The sequence below is a fragment of the Phialemonium atrogriseum genome (genome assembly GCF_030411735.1).
Source record: "Phialemonium atrogriseum strain 8032-3 unplaced genomic scaffold QBC33scaffold_15, whole genome shotgun sequence".
NCBI classification, from domain to species: Eukaryota; Fungi; Ascomycota; class Sordariomycetes; order Cephalothecales; family Cephalothecaceae; genus Phialemonium; species Phialemonium atrogriseum.
The window spans coordinates 195,841-216,102 of record NW_026848152.1 but is presented as its reverse complement, the minus strand read 5'-3'; the positions used below and the strand labels follow the sequence as shown (position 1 = coordinate 216,102).

General features: G+C 56.4%; 7 protein-coding genes across 7 annotated transcripts; 2 read left to right on the top strand and 5 right to left on the bottom strand.

Moving 5' to 3' along the window:
• Nucleotides 1–62: 62 nt before the first annotated feature.
• Nucleotides 63–859, bottom strand: QBC33DRAFT_541024 (uncharacterized protein). The gene has a single exon (XM_060428122.1). The coding sequence runs from the start codon at nt 589–591 to the stop codon at nt 130–132; it is 462 nt and encodes a 153-aa protein (XP_060282641.1). The 5' UTR covers nt 592–859; the 3' UTR covers nt 63–129.
• A 117-nt stretch (nt 860–976) lies between these two features.
• Nucleotides 977–2,088, top strand: QBC33DRAFT_541020 (uncharacterized protein). The gene has a single exon (XM_060428121.1). The coding sequence runs from the start codon at nt 1,227–1,229 to the stop codon at nt 2,064–2,066; it is 840 nt and encodes a 279-aa protein (XP_060282640.1). The 5' UTR covers nt 977–1,226; the 3' UTR covers nt 2,067–2,088.
• On the bottom strand, nt 1,846–4,123 carry QBC33DRAFT_541018 (uncharacterized protein). The gene is made up of 3 exons (XM_060428120.1): nt 3,509–4,123; nt 3,214–3,438; nt 1,846–3,120 (listed from the first exon to the last, which is right to left on the bottom strand). Exons 1-3 carry the CDS (start codon nt 3,697–3,699, stop codon nt 2,340–2,342), a joined length of 1,197 nt encoding a protein of 398 aa, XP_060282639.1. The 5' UTR covers nt 3,700–4,123; the 3' UTR covers nt 1,846–2,339.
• A 1,101-nt stretch (nt 4,124–5,224) lies between these two features.
• Nucleotides 5,225–7,950, bottom strand: QBC33DRAFT_541014 (uncharacterized protein). The gene has a single exon (XM_060428119.1). It carries the CDS (start codon nt 7,623–7,625, stop codon nt 5,493–5,495), a length of 2,133 nt encoding a protein of 710 aa, XP_060282638.1. The 5' UTR covers nt 7,626–7,950; the 3' UTR covers nt 5,225–5,492.
• A 171-nt stretch (nt 7,951–8,121) lies between these two features.
• Nucleotides 8,122–10,752, top strand: QBC33DRAFT_541013 (transcriptional activator of glycolytic enzymes-domain-containing protein). The gene is made up of 5 exons (XM_060428118.1): nt 8,122–8,326; nt 8,392–9,244; nt 9,347–9,591; nt 9,679–9,828; nt 9,895–10,752. Exons 1-5 carry the CDS (start codon nt 8,192–8,194, stop codon nt 10,684–10,686), a joined length of 2,175 nt encoding a protein of 724 aa, XP_060282637.1. The 5' UTR covers nt 8,122–8,191; the 3' UTR covers nt 10,687–10,752.
• A 1,243-nt stretch (nt 10,753–11,995) lies between these two features.
• On the bottom strand, nt 11,996–13,111 carry QBC33DRAFT_541007 (linker histone H1 and H5 family-domain-containing protein). The gene is made up of 5 exons (XM_060428117.1): nt 12,878–13,111; nt 12,794–12,820; nt 12,602–12,624; nt 12,366–12,493; nt 11,996–12,294 (listed from the first exon to the last, which is right to left on the bottom strand). The coding sequence occupies exons 1-5, from the start codon at nt 12,956–12,958 to the stop codon at nt 12,041–12,043; spliced, it is 513 nt and encodes a 170-aa protein (XP_060282636.1). The 5' UTR covers nt 12,959–13,111; the 3' UTR covers nt 11,996–12,040.
• Nucleotides 13,112–16,994: 3,883 nt separating this feature from the next.
• Nucleotides 16,995–18,653, bottom strand: QBC33DRAFT_452956 (Gti1/Pac2 family-domain-containing protein; the record flags this gene model as incomplete). Its single annotated transcript, XM_060424661.1, has 2 exons — nt 16,995–17,714; nt 17,922–18,653. The coding sequence occupies 2 exons, from the start codon at nt 18,651–18,653 to the stop codon at nt 16,995–16,997; spliced, it is 1,452 nt and encodes a 483-aa protein (XP_060282635.1).
• Between the last annotated feature and the right edge of the window lie 1,609 nt (nt 18,654–20,262).

Sequence of the window (20,262 nt, the reverse complement as noted above, 5' to 3'; positions counted from 1 at the left end):
GCCTCCTCTCTGATAAATATAACCCAGGTTTGCCAGGTAAGCGAGTGCTGATCAAGCGCACCGCCTCGGTCTCCCTGATGCCTCGCCACCTCGTAGGGCTGAAATGCATACCATGTACATGTACTGCCTCTACGACGACCGCTTCACAATCTCGCTAATGGCCTGGTCAACGCCAGACGCAACCACAGTGGGCTGTATTCCGCCGATAACATCACCCAGCCGATCAATCCATCCTTTACCTGCTCGATCAACCCAGGCTGACTCGAGGCCCGCGGCCTTTGCCCCAATGGCGTCGAAGGGATTCGCAGTGACGACCCATATTTCTCGCACTCTCCCATCCTTGCCAACCTTGCTCGACAGGTCATCATAGACTCGCCTGTCCGGCTTGAACACCTTTAGTCCGTCAACGGTGATGAGTCCATTGAAGACCCCGGCGTAAGGCTCCAAGTCGGGCGATGTCTCAACCGAGGCCTTGGCCATGTCGTCGGTCCCGTTGGTGAAGATGTAAGCTTCAATAGACTGGTTGTCCGCCACGGCCCTCAAAGCAGATGGGATCTCGGGGAAGACGTGGAGTGAGTCATACGCCGTCATGAGCTGGTCTGCGTCACCCGGCGCCAACGACAAGCCCGACTCGGCCACGGCATGCTGCAGCGCTCCTCGAGTGATGTCGCTAAACGACCGGTATATGCCTGGACGTTGTCAGATTAGTAGGACCTAACGAACGCAGCGCGCCGAGGCTCTTCTAGACCCGGGCCTTCCCAGTTCCCCCTTACCTACCCATGCTATTGATTCGCCATGTATACTCTAACTGGTAGCGGCGCCACAGCGTTGCTACTGACGCCGCTTTATCCTCGTCGAAGAGCTTCGCGAGTTCTTCGGCAATTGACTCGGTTGAGAGGAGGGTCCCGTAAAGGTCGAATGCGACGATTGTCTTGTTCCCCAACATTGTCACTTCGATTTAGTCACGTCGTTCGCACTTCTAACTATGCCCTTTCTAGCTCGCCGGACCCTGCCACGGAAGAGTCAGGTATCTTAATTATTGCGGGGAAGCTTTGCTGCGATCTACCTGATCTTGGGAACCACCTACTTATATATTAGACTCAGGTGCTTCCCGCACACCGGACCGGGTCTCGCCGACCAGACGTCATCGGCACTTGCAGCGGTCCATTTCCACTTTTTGTCTTGTTCTCTTCCGTTCTCACTACCTGGGTAATAAGGTACGTGCCATGGTCCACCCGCAAGAGGGGAAATACGCCAAGAACTACGAACAGTTCCAAGATGCCCTCTCAGCCGTCCTGATCGAGAAGATCTCGAGGCCGCGGGCCCAGCCCAAGCGCCGTGCCAAATCGAGCAAGAAAGGACCGCCAGTCGAACCCTCAAGCGAGGCCGACAGCAACGGGCCGGAGACGGACGCCGAAGAGCTCGGCGAGTTCATCGACTACATTGCGTCCGAAATATTCTCCTCTCTACCGGAGGACCTGCAGGGCCTAGAGCACCACGTCTGGGCCTCATCCCCCGCTTTGCAGGAGCGGTACGCCCTCCCGCTGGCGGCGGACTTCGTCTCCTCGGCAGTCCTCCCGGCCCTGGACCCTTCGATTGCCGACTCCCTCCTCGCCTACGGTATCATCACCGTTCCGCCCTCCGCGACACCCGACGACGCCCAGTCCAGCACGACCGCCCTCCTGGCGCCGGTTCTGACCTCGTACGTCGCGGCTGCCGCCGCCTCCCCGCCTCCCCCGATCTCGACGAAGGCGCAGACGACGTGCTGCGAGATCTGCGGCCGCGACTGGGTCAACCTGTCGTACCACCACCTGATCCCGCGCATGGTTCACGCCAAGGCGGTCAAGCGTGGCTGGCACCGCCAGGATGAGCTACAGAACGTCGCCTGGCTGTGTGGCGCCTGCCACCGCTTCGTCCACCGCTTCGCCTCCCACGAGGACCTCGCCCGCCGCTACCACACCGTCGAGCTGCTGATGCAGCAGGCCAAGATCGTCGCGTTCGCCCAGTGGGTCGGGAGGCTGCGCTGGAAGGGGGGCTCGACGCGCGGGGGGAGGCGGACTGGTTAGTGGAGCGGAGGAAGAGAGGGAGCAGCGACGGGGAAAGACGGTGGGAGATCTCCCCCCCGTATGTCCTTGGCCTAGTTCTCCCTCGTTATAAGCCAGCATACATGCCTATTTACAGACAGAAATTCATTCCATTCGCGTCAATCATCAGTACAAGCATGGTCCGAAGCCCGACCGACCCTGCCCATGTTCCAGATTCGAGCATCCTGACTCCACATGTTCCCATCCCACGCCCTTTCATATTCCCCCGCAGGAAAGGGGGGGAAACCCTCCCCGCTATGTTGAGCCCCTCCCGGTGGTCTCAGGGTGGTTCATATCTCCTCTCGGGACAACATCCTCCCCACCACGCGGCCCCAGAAGCGCCCGGGTATCCTCCTCGCTCGCCGCCCGCCGCCGCCCCATCTGCGCCCCTCCGTCGACGCCGTCGACGTCGTCGCCGCCTCGGACCGTCTCGTCGTCGTCGTCGTCGTCGTCGTCGCCGTCCTCAGGCACAGCCACGAGACCATGCTCGCTATCCCTCCGGGCCACCTCCCCACCGGCATCCGGCGTCGAAGCATGGACCACGCCGGCGCCCACGAAGCTGGCCGAGCGCACCACCATGCGGCCTGCCGGCGCCGGTGGAGCCCCCGAGCCCCAGCCGAAGTCGGCGCCTACGGCGGCTAGGCCCGCGCCGCCGCTGTTGCTACTGCCCAGCGGCATCATCATCGACGAGTGTCGGCGCGAGTGGAGGTAGCCGTCGTAGAGGGTATCGCGCTGGTGGCTGTACGGCTCGCTGCTGCCGTGGCCGCCGGATGTGGTTGTTGTTGTTATTGTTGTTGACCTCGACAGGCCCGCGCCGGTCTGGGAGGCGTACGGGACGCTCGGGTAGGCGCTCGTCACCGAGACGGATCGCCGCTTGTTGGTCGCGGAGATGCGGACGTGGTTGCCCATCTCTGTGTCGTCGCCGCCGTCGCGGAAGCCGTAGGGCTTGACGTTGGCGGTTAGGTGGTAGTCGTCGTACCGACGTAGGCGGCGGAAGGTGATGACGGAGTAGGTGAAGGTGACGAGGGTCGCGGCACTAGGGCGGGGGCGCGTGTGTGTGTCAGTAAGTATGCCAGGGGCAGATGATCCCCGTATCGGGATGCTGCTATGCGGGAACGGGCTGGCTCACAGGAGACCGCAGTCAATGGCAAGGCCGATGATGGAGTAGTTTTGGTCGCTCCGGCGGATGTAGACGAAAATGTCGAGGCCGAGGGTGGCAAAGGCGCACGTCAGCTTGAGGACGTGTGTGCAGACCATCGAGAAGGGCGTCAAGGCTTCAGACACTGTCTTGGCGATCTCGACGGTGTTGAGCACCAGAGTCAGCAAGGAGAGGCCGACATTCGTACACTCCCAGCTACAGGGGCAGCGGCTGTCAGTCCCTCTGCTTCCCACCAGGGGGGCAATCCTTAGGGGGCGGGACTTACACGAGCTCCACCATGGGGAGACTGCCGGCCTTGTCTTTCTCTTCCCAATGTCTTATCGTCTGGGATAGCCGGTACGAGAAGGTGCCTATCAAGGCCAAAAGCATCGTTATCTGTGCGATCCAGAAGGGGATGAGGAGCTTGAGCAGCCAGCCGGCCCGCTCGAACTGAGCCTGATCCCGATGGCTCGCCATGTCGCCAAATCCTTCCCGTAGTAAGGTCTTACTACCACACGGAATTTGGGAGCGAGATATAGATGGCTCACAGTTGCGGCCGTTATTGCCTTATACGCCAGAACAACTGGGTCTTCATAGCCTCGGCGATGAGCGAAGGAATGAGGCTCTGGCGGGCGGCCATGGCTCCGGACCGGACCAGGTGCTATATATAAACTAGGTCCCGGAGATTCGGGTCTGTTTCGCTGTTCATGGCGAACGAGCGGAGACGGTGGAACCGAGAGCAGGCAACACACAGACAACCCACAAAGAATGCCTAGGACAGATGCACTAGTTCCTTTCATCTGGGCATGGTGTGATGCTGTACCCAGCCACGATGGTTTCATTGGCGGAAAGGCTCATTGAATTGCCTTGTGGATAACCGATATCCAACTACGGATTGCTGCGCGAGCTGGTCCCTCATAAACATCCCTTTTGGGGGTTGGCGTGCTTGCTAGGGGCGTTGCGGCTGAGCCACCTACCTTGTTCATCCTTCAGCTTATTCTTGGAGTGGAGGCTTCCTGGTTCCCCCGTTTCACACAAAGTTCAACGGAGTTGTTCTTGACTACATTTATAAACTTCACCTCGATTTTTTGTCGAATTTCTCGGCCTTCCAGCTGCCAAAACCAAAATAATTATAATTGTGTTTTGGGGGACTGTTGAAGCATCATCAGATCTGCGTGGGGCTTCCCTGTAAGCCGGGCATATTTAGCTTCACCCCCTGGTCTCTCCCCGCCTTGTCTACTACTGCGGTAGTGTATATGGAAGTTAAGATTAGTTTCTTTGGTGGAGTTGCATCTGAAGTCAGCCCAGTTGTATGGAGGGAGTCCGTGGCTTAATTGCCTCCGCCTTATTATAGTATAGGTGTGGCTCCAGGGCTGAAGCTGATGGGATTTTGCAGTTTGCGAAGAGCTTGCCAAGCAATCTTGGTGGATGCACGAGAATGTTTGTTAATTGCTTCCGTGCACTTTGAGCGGTCTCTCCTTGTACATGTGTTACTGTTTCGGCTTCTGCCAATATGGATTCTTCTGCAGCTAGGAAGTGTTGGAAATGCTAGAAATGCCTGGTCAGGGCCGGCAAGGATTTCGTAATAGACCTTGTCAGTGGTAGACGTCTTATATCCATAACCTGTGTCAAAACGATCAAAGCTGATCTGATTGAGTAGTCAGGGCCAAGATCGCCCGACCAAGTTAATTGGCAAGAACAACGATATCTTCTCTCGCAGGGGCCCTCCGTTGAGGTATTTGGGAACTAGCCACAAATCAAGAAATACCCTTAAGCCGTGCTTTTGCTGCCACACCCTCAGGTGAGAGGAATGACATGACGAAGCAGCACTAGCAACCAAGGCAACTTTGACGGTGGCCGTGTAATGATCCAACAACACCGCCTAGAAGGTAAACCTGGAACCATAATTAAGACTTCGGGTTTAAATATCAACCGAAACTGTCCTGCAAGCCGCAGAAGTCGACACATGTGCGAACAAGGCATCGGTAGACGAATCCGTCACTTGGCGCCCAGACGGGAGAAAAGCATCGTTTGCCAACTACCATGAATTTATTTAGTATACAAGGCTACCTTCATACCAATGCGTCTGGGATGCCTGGTCATCCCATTCCCGTGATGGGATATTCAGAAACAGAAAAGGCGAAAAGAAATTCATAGTTCAACCTTCGAACTGAGCAGACCCCCCCCCCAACCCCCCGCGCCCCCTTTTTTAAGCTCTCGGTGTCTCCCTCATTATCGCTCTCAACACCGTCGACGCCCGCCTCTCACCTTCAACTACCGACCTCTCCACCGCCCGCTCCAGGCTGCTCATACCTCCCCCTCAGCGCGTCGACCTCCCTCTGCAGCGCATCCAGATCCGCCAGTATGTCGTTCGCAGCGGAATGATCCGCGGCTTCTTCCGCGCCCGCCTCGCCCTCCTCCCTCACCACCTCTACCCCCGGTTCCTCCACCACCGCCCCGCCAAGGACCCGGACGCCATCCACACTCGTCCTCCGCCCCGGCCCGTCGGCCCCGTCTCTGCTGCCGCCCCTTGACCTCTTCGGAGGCGGTGGCGGTGGCGGTATAGACCCGGACCCGGCCGCGCCACCGTCCTTTTCGCGGCCGACGCGCCTCGACGTCGCGTCGAAGCTCGACACGCTGGCCGGGCGGCCAGACGAGCGGACCGACTGGTTCCGCGCCGGAGGGGGCGGCGGCGGGGATAGCTTTGTCGGCCCATGTCCGTGACTGCTGGTGCTATTGGTGAGGACTGCCGTGCCTGTACCGGCCGCTGCGGAGGGTGTGCTGGCGCTGGGGGCAGAGCTAACGGCGTCAGCGATGTTGCCATGTCGCGGATGGGGCGATGACAGCTCCAGATCGGGTAGCGTTGGGCTTGTGGCGCTGTTACTGGATGCGATGCTGGAAAAGCTGAGGGCCGAGGGCGAGGTGAAGGATGCGGATTGGCGGGATCCGTGGTTCGGCCGCCGGGGCGGCGGTGGGACTGGAGCGTGAATGCTGACGCGGAGGCTGGAGGAACGAGATCGTGTCGAGTCTACAGAAGAGCGCCGCGCAGTGTCGGGTTCATCACCACTCGGGGCCACAGCTGTCATTGTAGCGTTGGGTCTCGCCGCTATAGACGCCTTGCTTTCTATCCTGGCGTGAGGATTCCTCCTAGGCGGGGGCGCTGGTTTTCTTGACGCTTGAGGCAACGTTGCTGCCGATGTCGAATTAGAGGCATTTGGGGGGGTCGGTGGTCGGGGAGGCGGTAGCACAGCTGCGTCTGGGTCAGGGATTGGCTCGGGCACTTTTCCGGCTGCCTCCTTGTCGAAGATACTTTCAGGATCCTCGTCCAGGGAACTCCGTGCAGGAGCTGGTGGAAGGGGTTTGTTCACGTCTGAAGGTGTGGATGGACGTTGTTTCGGCGGTGATGTTCCAGGAGAAGAACTCGGGCCAGCGCGGCTGGGTGAGGATGGTTGAAGTATGCCTCCAGGAACCTGGCCGGCATTCCTATTTGATTGATTCAAATCAACCCCTATAAGTTTCCCATGGCGAGAGCTTGGAGGCCGAGGTTTCTTCCTCAAAGTCGACGGTGCCGGCTGGGTTTTGGCCAGCGGCTCACTAACCAAACCAAGCTGATCATCATCTCCAGGATCGGAGTTTTCATGTGAGGTTCGTGGAGTCTCCTGCGGGTGGGTAGTCTCAAATACGGACTGCCGTGAAATAGACGATGCGTCAGTGGTGCTGGCACCGTCGCCGGTAGGTGCCGGTGGGTTTGCTGTCTGGGGACCGGCGGCTGTCCCAGTTGCGGCCCCCAGGCCAGTCAGAAGCAGCTTCCTGAAGGCCTCCACGTCAAGGGAGCCCTTTCCTCCAGATGAGGGGTTTTCCAACTGGGGCCGGTATGTGGGATTCTGTCCTCTGTCCTCTAGTGTCTTCTGGAACGGATTTGCTGGAGGTCTATGCGACGACAGCGGTGGTGTTCCTATCTGGCCTATCTGTCCTTCCTCCGAGAGGCTTAGAGGCGACGGGGCGCCCTTGAACGGATCCTCGCCCTCTTCTTCTTCTTCTTCTCCTTCATCGCTGCTAGTGCTGCTCTCTTCTTCACCCTTGCCGCCTAGGGGATATGTATCTGGCGCACTCGATGACGATTCTGGCGACGATGGTGGGGGTGACTGCACGCGCACCTTCTTAACCACCTTTGGCTTCTGGAAACTCGTCGAGGGCGGCGGCTGGGATGAGTGGGGGAGAGCTTGGAGCTGGCTTCGGAAGTAGTCGCTGGAGGGCAGAGGCGCAGGAGGGCCTGAAAGATCGACCGAGGCCGGGAGCGGTGATGATCCGGGAGCCCCGGGCTGCCCAGGCGGGGGCGGGGCACCAGAGCCTGGAGCTTTGCGGCGGAATGGGTTGTTGGAACCGAAAGGAGTCTCGGGCATTGTGTCGGATGAGGGACAAGAGGGTGAGAGGGCGAGTTAACTAGCTGGCGATATCTGGTCTATCGTTGCCTACAGATATATTCCACCCATTGTCACCGAGTGTAGGGACTCCTGGGATGTCGATGAGGAGGTGGTGGAGCAGGCAGGACGCGGCCCAGAAGTCGGATTGGGAGCAACCAAGTCTCACGCCAAACTGGTGGGGGACAAAGAAGAAGCAATGATGGCACAGGAGACAGTTCAGAGGAAACGATGCCGCCGACAGGATTTCTCTCACCTGTTCGTGACCTTGAGTACACGCAAGAGTCAATAAGGCAGCGCAATGACTGGTCGATTAGCGATCACGTCGTCCAACGTGCTTATCGAGGGCCGCCGTAATTACGCCGTAACCGCTAAGCCTACACGTGACCACTTATCCCCGCACCGGAGACCCCCCCACGTGACGGTGAAATCCGCAGGCGCGAGCCTGATAAGTGCCGAAGATAAGTTTTTGACTGCTTATTCGGCCGCCTCCCTCCCTTACAACTATACTATACTGCTATACAGCCCCCGGAACCGCGATCTACAGCATGTCGACAGGAGACCTTTACCTAGCCGCCGACGAGAGGGCCCGCGCCGCGCGCCGTGCGGGGCTCCAGGCGAAGAAGGACGAGCAGCTGGCGAATACAGCGTGGAGCTACGCGTCAAAACAGCGCGAGTGGAAGGTAAGTGTATATATATATATATATATATACACGTATACATGCCCTAGCTGACCTTTCCCTTCTAGAAGTGGTGCCTTGCGCCCCGTATAGCTATAGACGGGTCTTCCTACAGCTGGCCTGACGGGGAGCTTGTGACCCCTGACAAGCTGGCAGCATGGCTCAGCGAGGATATCCTCCTCCGGCGCGTCAAGACCCCTGCAGGCCAGAGGCACCCGCAGCTGCGCAGTGCAGCTGGGCAGCTACGCAGGGAGCAGGACGACGCGGCTGCCCTGACTAAGGCAAAGACCCTAGCTGCAGACCTTCAGTTGCCGCTAGCTGAAGCTGCCGAGCTGCTTGCAGACGACCGCAAAGACTATATAGCCCCTGCCAGCCTTACACCTACAAGAGGCGTACAGCCAGACCTAGACCCAGAAGTGCCAGCAGAACCATTACTTACGCAGGGTACAGTCGACGCCTATATTGCGGCTGTAATTAAGCTCTGGCAGGTCCAGGTAGCCCACAGCAACCGTAATACGGAGAACCCCCACAGCGCTGCAGTCCGTAGCTTCCTTGAGCAGCGTGGGCGGCAGCGCGGCCGGCTAGACCAGGAGTCCTTCCAGGACCGCGGGAAAGAAGGGATTCAGGCTGGCTATTCGCCTAAGGAGTGGCTCCGTATACAGGACCTCCTACTCGGCGGCACTGCACTACTCCTGCAAAACCTACGTACCTGTGTGGACCTACTCTTTGGCCACTACTACCTCCTGCGCGGCGAGAACCGGCGGAAAATGGAGCTGGCTGACCTGTCCCTTCTTGACTACCCTGCTTCTGAAGGCCCTACACCCTGCAGCTGCCTTGTAAGCCTGCTGCAAGACAGCAAGCTGAATAAGACAGCGCGGAAGGAATTTATGGGCGCCCTCTGCCACAAGGACCCCCTCCTCTGTATGCAGGGAGCTCTCGCACAGCTTTTCTTCTAGCGGTGGCATATTGCAAGCAAGGCGCTGCCGTCCTTCCGGCGCCGGCAGGACTGGTACCATATTAAAGTCCTTGTTGGCCAGGACCGTGAGCAGGAGATTTCATACGCTACGCAGCTTCAGGAGACGTGGCGTATATTTGGCGCCGCCAGGCTAGTCTCAGCAAAGAAGACGCACCTCCCGCGAAGGGTAGGCGCGCAGGATGCCGAGACCTACGGCACCTCCTTAGCGCAGATCTCGCAGGCAGGCTGCTGGAACCAAAGTGTGCTTGTAAAGGCCTACCTTACACACCTGCCCTGGCAGTTCATGCAGGTTGTAGCAGGCTTCTCAAGCACAGCTGGCGACTACTACCTCCCCCGCGCAGCCCATAAGCCGCCGCAGCAGCTGCAGAAGCAGCTCTAGCCGTGGATTGAGGAGTGGGAGCCACGCTTTGCAGCCCATGCGTGCCGGGAGGGCTGGGCAGAGGGGGGGCTTGACAAGGATGACTTAGCTGCTGACGGCTTTATCAAGCTTCTCCAGCACCTGCGGAAAGTCCTGCTCCAAGACTTAGCAGTCTTACAGCCGCGCTACCCGTCCCTACCTTTCTTTGCGCACGCGCTGTTCCACGGGCCTGACTAGGATGCCTTTGCCCACGCAGTACAGGCAGACGCTGTCGCTGGCGAGCCGCAAAGCTTACTCCTGCAGCATGCACTGCCAGAGCTAAGCTCCATCCTGGAGAGTATGCGCAAGGCAGTCCTTTATAACAGTACACGCCTTGCAGGCCAGCTTGACGGGCGGCTTGGGGAGCTCCAGGGCAGCTTTGAAAGCCAGCTGCAAGGTCTACGCGGAAGCCTCGACACGCTAATCCAGGGCCGTATCCCAATCACCCTAACCAGCTACTTCAGGCCGCCGCCGCCGCAGGACCCTACTTTGGCAGTGACGACTGTGCCGGCAGTGCCAGGGCTAGTCAGTGCAGCAGGGTTAGCCGACCCTGCCGCAGCTTCTACGCCTAGCATAAGCACGCCTATATACGTAGCACTGGCTAAGGCGTATACAGTGGCAGATACCTGGCGCGAGTGGAAGGAAGGGCTTGGTGGCCGGCCGGCTATACAGTCGCTAGAGGAGACGTGGGGGAGTAGCTGGCGGCCAGGCAACGCAGTACGGGTCCAATTCTGCCGTCGGAAAGTTATCTGGGATGCTATACAGGGCCGTGTAGCCGGCAGGGCAAGTGAGGAGGAGGCTGTCGCTGAGCTTGAGCTCCTGCGCGCCGGCCGAAGTCTAAACCGGCTTGTTGATAACCTTAAGCAGCGCCGGCAGCACGGGCAGAGGGCCCGTAGTAGTACGCCTGCCGGCCGCGGGCAGGGCCGGGCACGGCGCTTCCAGCTGTTTGGGAGGCGTGGTGGGCTGCAGAGACATGCTGTAGCTACATAGTCTGCCTTAGGAGCCTCCGTTAGGGAGCCCTATACAGGCCAATATAATATATATAACACGATACCATTTTTGTGATTCTAGGAGCTATATATGTGCATGTGCAGGGTAGGCTTTACGCAACGTAATTGTGTAAGTCGGCGGCTGGGCGGGCGGCCGGGCGGGCGGTGTGTGTGGGCACTAATTTGTAAGACTTATCATTTGGCCTATCTGTAATCACGGCCAATTTCGCGTAATTACTCAGCAAAAGCCACCCTCGATAAGTTCTGCTTATCGGAGTGCACGAGCCAACAAGGAGCGCCCGCAGCGGAGCTTCCACCCTACAGTACGGATGTACGTAGGCATCTTATCAGATTCCCACTCAAGGTACGGAATATTAAGCTGCGAAGCTACCTATTCTATCGGAACATCCTGGTCTCGGAAGGAGCTCAACCAAAACTCTCGAGATACATAAGCCTAATTAATGCTAGTGCATTTAATTGAAAGTCGATTATTCGTAGATTAGGCTTTGGTGCGTGGTTCTGCCTTGCTGCTCTTTCCATGGAGAACAAAAATCCTCGTGATAGAGTTAAATCCAGCATCGGTACTACCCACCCCTGCATACGCATACCTTAAGGAGAAAAGGGGCGGGTCCCATACGCGCCAAGTTACGGAGTAATTCTGCCAAAATCTTTCACAGTAAAAGACCGGTGTGAGATGTAAACAAAGCAAATACACACGAACCTGTCGCGACTTGCAAAACGCTTGGCGGGAAAAACAGGCAGTCAAAACGGCGAGTCAAAACATACAAAGCACAACGCAGGTCACAGTGATATTCGTTCGGTCTTCAGTCGTCATAACACAGAACCATCCAGCCATTGGTATAATTACAGTTTCCCTCTCATACCACCCACGCAGCTCGCGCCAATGCTCCATGATCGAATCGGACCATCCGGCGTTATGGAAGTCCATGGTCTCGGCTTCCGTCTATGCAAGAACCATTAACATGCCCATGATGCCAGCCAACGTCCGCCAATCATTCCGGTCCAGAAGCAAGATACAATAGCCAGTGCAAAAAAAGATACCCTGCGCGACGGCTGATTTCGCGTGCCGTTTTCCCCAGATTCCCTTGAAACCCTGAACGCCATCCGGAAAAAGAAGGTCATCACATCCCACAGTGGAGAAGGCCAGACAGCGAATAATGCTGCCGGGTCACGAGTCTCTATGCCCGTCTGGTTTCCTACTCTTTCTTCGCCGCAGACCTCTTGGCTGGCGCCGCTGTCCTCTTGCGTGGCGCCGCCGGCTTAGCAGCCGTCTTTGCAACCCGGCCCGACTTGGTCTTGGTCAGAACAGTCGGCTTATCCACAACGGCAGGAGCCTAAATGATGGTGAGATTGACAATGAGAAAACGTGTTGTAGAGCCATGACTTACGGTCGTCTTCTTGGGGGCGGCCTTCTTGGGGGCGGCTGCCTTTTTCTCCTTGGTCTCCTTCTTAGGCACAGCCTTCTTGGGAGCGGCAGCCTTCTTGGGAGCGGCTTCCTTCTTGGGAGCAGCCTCCTTCTTAGGAGCAGCCTTCTTTGGCGCGGCTGGCTTGGCAGCCTTCTTCGCCAACTTGGTACCACCGGAAGCACCTACATGCGGGTAAGTATCACAGAGAAAGGATGGCTCGAGGCCACGAATGGGATGAGGGAGAGAAACTTACCCTTTGGTTGCTCGAAGATGCCCTTCTCAACGCCACTCTTCAATGCCTTGTTGAAAAGCGAATCGAACATGTTGTCCGTGGCATGGATGGCGTTGTTAGCACGAACATATTTCTTGAGGGATTGCCGGCTATCGGACCAGATTAGCTACAGGACATGGGGCGAAGGTAGGGGCGCATAAGGATGGCGAAAATGAGCGGGGCTGGTCAATAAATAATAATAAATAAAAGGTTCTTACCTCGATCCGTTGCGGTTCTTGAGCTGTAAAATTGATTCATGTCAGCATTGTGACTCTCGGGTCTTGGATGGAAGTCAAGTTGGCGTCGAAGCATCAATGGGCATCACGAGGGGTCGCCTCGTCACGCGCCCATCGACGAAGTGGCCCCTAAACACTAAATGCGCCGGAAGGAGAGAAAAAAAAGTGAAATACCGCAACGATGGCATCGGTGATCATGTCCTGGAGCTTGTTAGCAAGAGATACGCGATCAAAAAAGCTCGGGTCCGGGTTGCATACCTGATACGAAGCGTGGGTGCTTGGCTTGGACTTGGAGGCAGCAGCGCCCTCAGATTTGGTTTCGGTCTTCTTGGGAGGCATTGTGAATTAGATGTGGCGGTGCTTAAATCGTGTTTTGATGATGGAAATTCGGGAGAAAAGTCGCGACGGCTGGAATCTACGGTCAAGAAGGGTCGGAAACAGAAGAAGGTTGCCCGGGCGGGCGCGCTGGCCGGGGGAGGGCTTGTTTATATGTGAAGGCGGGGGTCGCGGCAATCAGCACAATCACTCGAGGCAGGAGGAAGGGCAACCCAATGAACAAAAACCCACATGTATAGATACCTCGCTGGCAGTAGTAAAATAGCTAGACAGCACGTATCTATTACCTGGCTGCGCTGGCAATAATAAGCTTTCGCACTGCGGACCAGGCTACATGTGGCCCGAGCTCCCCCCTAGAGCGCCATCTGGAAATCGCTTGCAGGCATGGAGCTTGCACCTCGACCGGGGGGTATCACTGGCTGGAGCTCCCCACTCCAGGTGTGGCGGACGTTTTGTCACGCAGCCAATCCCAGCTGCCCATCTGTTCTCCCGCACTGCCACACGAGCCCAAACCTGGACCCCACCCACGCACTTGCCCGCTTTGGGTCACTGTTACTGATTTACACTAGCGCGTGTCTCGAGCCGTCGACGGGTTCTCTAACAAAATCAGAAATTCCAAAATGATCGCGCACGTCACCTATTTTCTGATTGGCCAGCGTCCAACAACAAGTCATCCGCTTTGTACCCCCCAGGACCTCAATCATGCGCACCCCGCCGCCTCCCTCTCTGATCGCCAGGTCGCTGACCTCCCCAATCCCTCGAGCTCTTCCCTCTCTTCTCCCCCCTCCTCTGCTGGCCTCTTGCGCCAATGCGACTAGTCGATTGCCTGCTGCTTGAAGTCACCAGATGAGACACTTGTAAGGGGCTAATTGGGCTTGGCTCTGAGCGACCTGTTTTGACAGAACCTTTGATCCATTTTGCAACCGAGATGCGACGAGTTTTGATAACAGTTGGATCGCTTTGGGCGAAGATGGATCGATACTTGCTGGCGCATTCGACATGGCGCTCTCCCAACCCCCGGTTGGCAATATAATTTCATGGGATACCCTTTCTCTCAATTTTCGGCCTTCGATCCCTTGCATTTTCGGCAGACGTGCATCTCTCTGGCCCGAGTTATTTGCGGTCCCATTCCAAGTCTCATTTCAGGGGTTTCCGCCATTTCAATTGCATCCCAAATTGAAGTTATCCGCACCTCGGCCCAGCTGATCGCACCTCACTTTCACCTCCACCTTCGCTTTCACATAACCCGTTTACAGAAGCGAGTCAGTCTCGCAAGCGCTCTCTTTCTCCCTCTATGTCTCAATTTTTTATTTCTCTCCAATAATATTTCGAGTTTCCCGAAAACTCCAAACAGGCATTTGAGTCTTGCATCATTTTCACGTCACATCGGACCAGGGTCGAAGCTGGTCCTGCTGTCCATCGCACCACAACACCGAGAACCATGAGACGGTTCCGCGCTGAGCGGTGAAGCTCAGGCAGAAGATCTGCCTGTCCACTGTCTGTCACTGACAAACGGGACACGCGCCTCTTGGGGCAAGGGACAGACCCAGACTCCAGTTCTCACTGCTTGATCCCCGCCCAACCACCTCCGGTCCTCGCCTTCCAACTCTCATGCCCAGCGATCTGATTATGACTCACCATCATTTACGGCGGGTGGCTAGGCAACAACAGCACAGTGATGGTCAGGTGGCCCATTACTGCTGGATTTTTTTGGCAGTTTGGGTGGGGAGAATTCCTTCAACTATTTGGCACGCGTTGCCCGTGGTATGGAACAATGATGACGGTAGTACCATCATCCTCGGAAACCCCAAAGGTTCAACATTGCCTACAATGCTCTACCTATTCATGTTTAGACCAAGTCCCAGGCGCTATATTCGTCCTTCACGCCCAAGTGGGGGGTTATCGACGTTATGCCCGACTCTGCCTACCTTCGACATGTGGCGACGCAGGCGACTACCTTTTCTCCCCTCATGTTGCCGCCAAGTCTCGACGATGAAGCTTTAACGCATGTTCGCGCTCTTTGTAGTTGAGGCGGCAACGTGATGGCAAGGAGGCGGTCGATTGTCGCTCGCCCACGCCATGCTATTTCTATTCGAGCCCCGTCCTTAGACTTGCTAAAGGCGGCTCACAATTACTCAACCAGCTTTACCAAAGCACATGCTCCGACTTCATCTTTGGCACCGTTGCATGGCTGAAATCGGTTCAGAGACATGGTAAAAAGCTCTGTACCTGTACCTGACCTGCTCGATATATATATATCGAATTGATCACCTGCCGACACTCATCCTTTGCGTCCTAGTTGGCAATTCATCTGGGGTTTCAGCACGTAGCACGTTTGCTGGCGTCTTTGAACCTCGCTGCAATCCTTATACCTTTCTCGGCCGGACTTCGACGTGATGGTGAGAGGAGAGTGATGGGGCTGCAAACTTGTTGTGAGATTCGCCGTGGGAGACTGCCCTACATAACCAGATATGCCAAAGCTGAAGCTTAGCTCTATTCAAGGACACCTATACCACTCCTCGGCCGATAGCAAGAACGATACGACGGAGTGCCAGCGCGCAAGTATGATAAGCATGCCATTAAAAGCCCCGTTGATCAGCTTGGCTGCCCTGTCCCTGATACGGGCGATGACATTGGGCACCCTGCTGAATACCCGTCATTCTCTACAACTACATAAACGTGTAAACCGCCACAGTAGTACCCGTAACGTGGGCAAGAAAGGTGGGCAAGCAAGGCCAATTACACTCGAACAATAGAGATGGATTGCTCACCATATTTGCTTTCATTCTAGTGGCCTGGCCTCGTTGTGTCGTTTCCATAATACCATTGTATCTTTCGAGTTCCAGTTGCTGCTTCAACGTTGGTCATTCCTTTTGATAACACGATATATGTATCATTGTTCTTGATGTTACCACCTGCAGGGCCCAAACTTTGGATAGGGATCATCGACAACAGGGTAGCAACGTTAATCACCCTACGAAGTATCAGTCCCGGAAGATTTGCTCAGGTTGCCTGAATCCATCTCTCATGGAACCAATCCTTATCGGCTCTGACCACATTGGAATGCATTCAGTTTCTCCATGATGCGGCACTGGGGTGTTCCCAGACTCTCCCAAGACAAAGCTTCCCCCACAACAGAACTCGATACACGTGAACCTGCCCCTGTCGCAAACCCCCCAGGTTACATGTGCGTGCGACGACTCAGTTTACGGCTCTTCGGCAACGCACGATAGAGGGGTTGCGTGTTCCCTTCCCTTCCTCCCTCCCACCTCCGCTCTGCACTCTCTCGATGGAGAAATCGATATAGAAACTGCGCGGTGTCATCTTGAGGGTCCGGTCACCCAGCTCGAATCCAGGCGGTGAAGACTTGCCCGAGTCATATATCTGCTGTTGCGTCATGCCACTCGCTGTCTGTCCTATTCTACGACAGCTGTCCAATGATACGATACGTGACGAATATGGCTTCGGAGGCGTCTATATTCCATGTCTGTCTATGTACTCCTCTGCGCCCCGGCAATATCTATGTACAGTAGTGCTGCTCTTCATGTGGCTGAGCCAGAATGCCTGGACAAGCAAGAAATTCAGGCAAGCAAGCAAGCAAGCAGTCTCGCGGTATTTTGAAATAGCGTATGTATGTGCAATGCAAACTCCATCATCCGTCCCGGTCCAGCGTATGCATGTCCTCCGATAATTTGCTTCGCAACTGAAGAATGTGCCCGTAGGCTTTTCCCGTCCCGCTCAAGCTTCTCTACCATCCGCAAAAAAACGCCATGCCATGCAAATAAGATACGATAACAGGCCGATGCAGTCAAAGTCATTCTAACGGCAGACAAGAGAGAGAGCGGCATTTCGTCCCCTTCCCTCAATCTCCTTCACATCCCCGGGTAGAAAAGGCCAGCTACAGGGCTTTCTCTGACGGATCCGGAGCAGACCCTCATCCCCAGTCGTGGATCTCTCGTTCTTCCCGTCGTTCTTCTCGTCCCTTCTCTGAGTCGCCTGAGACGCCGTGATGCAGTATCCTGCATCTAATCCTGCAGTCTTAGATGCAGAACTTCTTGTCCAAGACCTGCAAGGCGCGTGCGTCCTCTAAGAATTGTCGCTTCTGTTGAGACTGCGACATCCCTGCGATGCTGCTGCCTGAGGGCCCCATACCAGCTCTCGGGGAGCTATTGGCGCTGTTGTTTCCCGGGTTTGCGCTGTTTGGTTCCGAATTTACTGGTGTGGGATGCAGTAGCAAGGCCGAGAGGCTGGCCTTGTTGGTGTTGGGGGGGGCGCCGATGACGCCGCTCACTTCCGAGTGCGAGCTCCGTGGCGGAGATACGGACAAACCTCTAGGCGGCGGAGTAGCCATAGACGGCGCGTTCTGTGATTGGCTGGGCGCCGGAAGCGGCCCTTGTACATTCCTTGAGCCAGCACCTGCGAGTCGCGGATCAACGTAAGCCGCCTCCCTTGCCTGCGGCTGCAGGTGTCTTGAGCCTGGAGAATCAAGAGGACCAACCCTCGGTTGGTGCGCAGCATACATGTGAGACGCCAATGGCATGCCAGCCTTTGGTTGGGGAGGGCCGGTTGCTTGCGGTGGTGGCAGAGGTGTTCGATCGTAGTGCGGGTTCGTCGGCGCCGTAGGGTATATGGATTGCTGAGGCGGCGGATAGTGAGGGTGTTGGGGGTGCTGGGGGTGTTGGGGATGCTGAGGGCGCTGCGAGTGCTGAGGGCGCTGAGAGTGCTGAGGGTGCTGGGGGTGCTGAGAATGCTGAGAGTGCTGAGCATGCTGAGGGTGCTGAGGGTGCTGAGGGTGCTGAGGGTGCTGAGGGTGCTGAGGGTGCTGAGGGTGCTGAGGATGATGAGGGTTCTGAGGAGGCTGGGCATGTTGGGCATGCTGAGAGTGTTGGGCATGCTGGGGATGGTGAGGATGGTTAGGCGGAGGTGGTAGGTGAGGCGGGGGGTGAGTCTGGGGGTATGCCGAGACCGTGTAATGTCCGTGGCTGTAGGGCGGTGTCGCTACGGGCGAGGGGGGCCAAGAATAACCTGGCTGGACGTACTGTGGCGGATAAGCCTGAGGCGGCGGCGGCGGTTGTTGTGGTGGTGCTGCTTGGTGTTGCGGCGCAACGTAAGGTGGTTGTTGCATGGGTGTCCGCGTGAGAGCTGGCACCGGGGTCTCGTTCATGCTCGACTCTGGGTACATGCCCTTGACCGGCACGATGTGTCGCAGCGATGGATCTGTGCTAGGCTGAGGCAGGTCTGGTTGGCCCGGATGCGGCCTCGAGTAGTAGGAGATCAGATGCAGGTGCTGCCCGGTCGAAGTAGTGATGCTGAAGGACTGCTTCATAAGCCCATCCGCTTTGTATCTGTACCCATCCGGCTCTCCCTCGTCATGGTCCTCGTCGCTACCGCGGCCAGAGTCGGGGGTTTTACCAGTACCTCTCCTGCTGCCCCCAAAACCGCTTCCTCGCTTGCCCTCCATCTCCCGATAGGTGAGGAAACTACCGGAGACGCGGCTGGCACTCCACGATTTCCCGTCGGTCCATCGCCGCATTCCCGCTTCCCGCTCGTCCCAAACGAAAACTGAGCCCGACCTGATAGATTGGCGTTCCTTCTCCGATAACCTTCGCTGGACTCGGGGTAATAGACCCAACCGGCAAGCTTCGAAGAGCTTGATGGCGTCTGCGGGGGTCCGCACGAAGCCGTAGTACGTTTCCATCATCGGAGTTGACTGTCTCCGATTCCGTGGAAGATTTCAATTAAGCGTTGGGACCGGATGTAAACAGGAATTGGACGTCAATCCGATGACTGGAGCTCAGCTTCTCTTTAACCGAATGACGGATAAGTTGCACTCGGGCCCTCTTTCGAAGCCAATGCAGACAGCTCCACCATTCAAACTTCCCAGGACGGCGTCGAGCTGTTCGATATCATTAATTTCCTGTACAGATCGGGGCGGAATGTGTCGCCCCACCCACCGTGTCGCAGGAACTCTGCAACCCAGATCGACCCGTGGTTGGGAGAACCTGAACAAAAAAGGCAAGTGTAGTCGAGAGGTGGCCACACTGGGGACAACCTGAGACGTCTCGACAAGGGTTGGGTGGAGATCTGGCGCTCTTGGAAATCTGTTACGTTAGCCTCCCAAGATCGAACAGTCGAGAAAGAAAGTTTTGCAGCAAAGGAACAGAAGCTTAACCCAGGCAAGGTTTGCTGATGCGTGCTTGATGTGCGGCGCATGAACAACAAGTCTGGCAATCCTTGGTGGGCAAGCCTCAGATCATGCGGGCGAAAGGGCAGGCTTGCGGAACGCCCAGGGTATGAAATCCAACAAATGTAGCACAGGCGGGGCAACCTATGCCAAGAGCAGCATTACACACAAGGTACAGCTTAGACTTCGTCCACGCACTTGCAAGTGGGCAAAAAAAGGTCTCGTCTGGTTCCAAGGCATTCTGGTGCAGTCATGCCTAATAAGAGCCTTTCGATCGCGTTCCGTCTGAGCCAGATCAACTAAACCTTGCCGGCTCCGTTTTCCTGGAAATCGATGCAATAATTGGGACGACTGTAGAACAGACGTCGGCTGCCACTGGCAAATGCGTTCATCAACCGATCGCTCCTCTCTCCGACTCTACTCGGTCTTTGTAATCGATGGTCCCCCTCCATCTCGAGTTTTGAAGCCGCGGACGGGGAAGCCCTTGGCAATGCCTGCGATGTCCCAACACTTACCAGTGAATGTGTATGTATGTATGCATGTTCGGCATAATAGCAAAGGCAAGGACGGTGATTTTCGCACAATGAATCAATCGACCGAAACAAGTAAATGAACCCACCCAGAACAGTTGTGGGTATCGTCAAGACCCCAAGGCGAATGCGTTTTAGTTGTGTAGAAGAAGGATACGAATCGGAGCCGACCTGTTCCTATCAGAGTTTGGGGGGCGGAAACAAGAGAGATGGTAGCAAGTCAGGTGCATAACAGAGCGTGTTGGGTAAGTCTGCTGCGGCAGAGTCGTCGAGGCTTGCGTACGGAGGAGACGGGGACTACGCCTTTGGGCGGGTGGCAGTTGAGGTCTCGGATGTGGGCGTGCTTTTGGAGGCGGAGTGTGGGCTTTCGACAAGAAAAGATAGATGCAGAAGGTGCAGGCGGATGGAGCACCAAGCTTGATATTTTAGCTCTGTGGTAGCGTACCTACCTATATTTCCACAGCCCTCTTTTTCCCCATCCAGAATTGAGGACGTTTAAAGTTTTGACCGGGACCCCCTTGCACGAAGAATGGTACGGATACTTTGTCTTGACTTTGTCCAAGCTGGCATAGTGCCCCTGTCAATTAAGCTGC

What these genes read in the sequence shown, in the direction of transcription:
- QBC33DRAFT_541024 (XM_060428122.1), bottom strand. Translation starts at nt 591, where the DNA reads ATGACGGCGTATGACTCACTCCACGTCTTCCCCGAGATCCCATCTGCT.
- QBC33DRAFT_541020 (XM_060428121.1), top strand. Translation starts at nt 1,227, where the DNA reads ATGGTCCACCCGCAAGAGGGGAAATACGCCAAGAACTACGAACAGTTC.
- QBC33DRAFT_541018 (XM_060428120.1), bottom strand. Translation starts at nt 3,699, where the DNA reads ATGGCGAGCCATCGGGATCAGGCTCAGTTCGAGCGGGCCGGCTGGCTG. An exon ending in CTCCCCATGGTGGAGCTCGT is followed by an intron (nt 3,439 to 3,508) that starts GTAAGTCCCGCC and finishes CTGCCCCTGTAG; the next exon opens with CTGGGAGTGTACGAATGTCG. An exon ending in GCCATTGACTGCGGTCTCCT is followed by an intron (nt 3,121 to 3,213) that starts GTGAGCCAGCCC and finishes CCCCCGCCCTAG; the next exon opens with TGCCGCGACCCTCGTCACCT.
- QBC33DRAFT_541014 (XM_060428119.1), bottom strand. Translation starts at nt 7,625, where the DNA reads ATGCCCGAGACTCCTTTCGGTTCCAACAACCCATTCCGCCGCAAAGCT.
- QBC33DRAFT_541013 (XM_060428118.1), top strand. Translation starts at nt 8,192, where the DNA reads ATGTCGACAGGAGACCTTTACCTAGCCGCCGACGAGAGGGCCCGCGCC. An exon ending in CCACAAGGACCCCCTCCTCT is followed by an intron (nt 9,245 to 9,346) that starts GTATGCAGGGAG and finishes ACCATATTAAAG; the next exon opens with TCCTTGTTGGCCAGGACCGT. An exon ending in TCCTGCTCCAAGACTTAGCA is followed by an intron (nt 9,829 to 9,894) that starts GTCTTACAGCCG and finishes GGGCCTGACTAG; the next exon opens with GATGCCTTTGCCCACGCAGT.
- QBC33DRAFT_541007 (XM_060428117.1), bottom strand. Translation starts at nt 12,958, where the DNA reads ATGCCTCCCAAGAAGACCGAAACCAAATCTGAGGGCGCTGCTGCCTCC. An exon ending in TCACCGATGCCATCGTTGCG is followed by an intron (nt 12,625 to 12,793) that starts GTATTTCACTTT and finishes TCAATTTTACAG; the next exon opens with CTCAAGAACCGCAACGGATC. An exon ending in CATCTTCGAGCAACCAAAGG is followed by an intron (nt 12,295 to 12,365) that starts GTAAGTTTCTCT and finishes ACCCGCATGTAG; the next exon opens with GTGCTTCCGGTGGTACCAAG.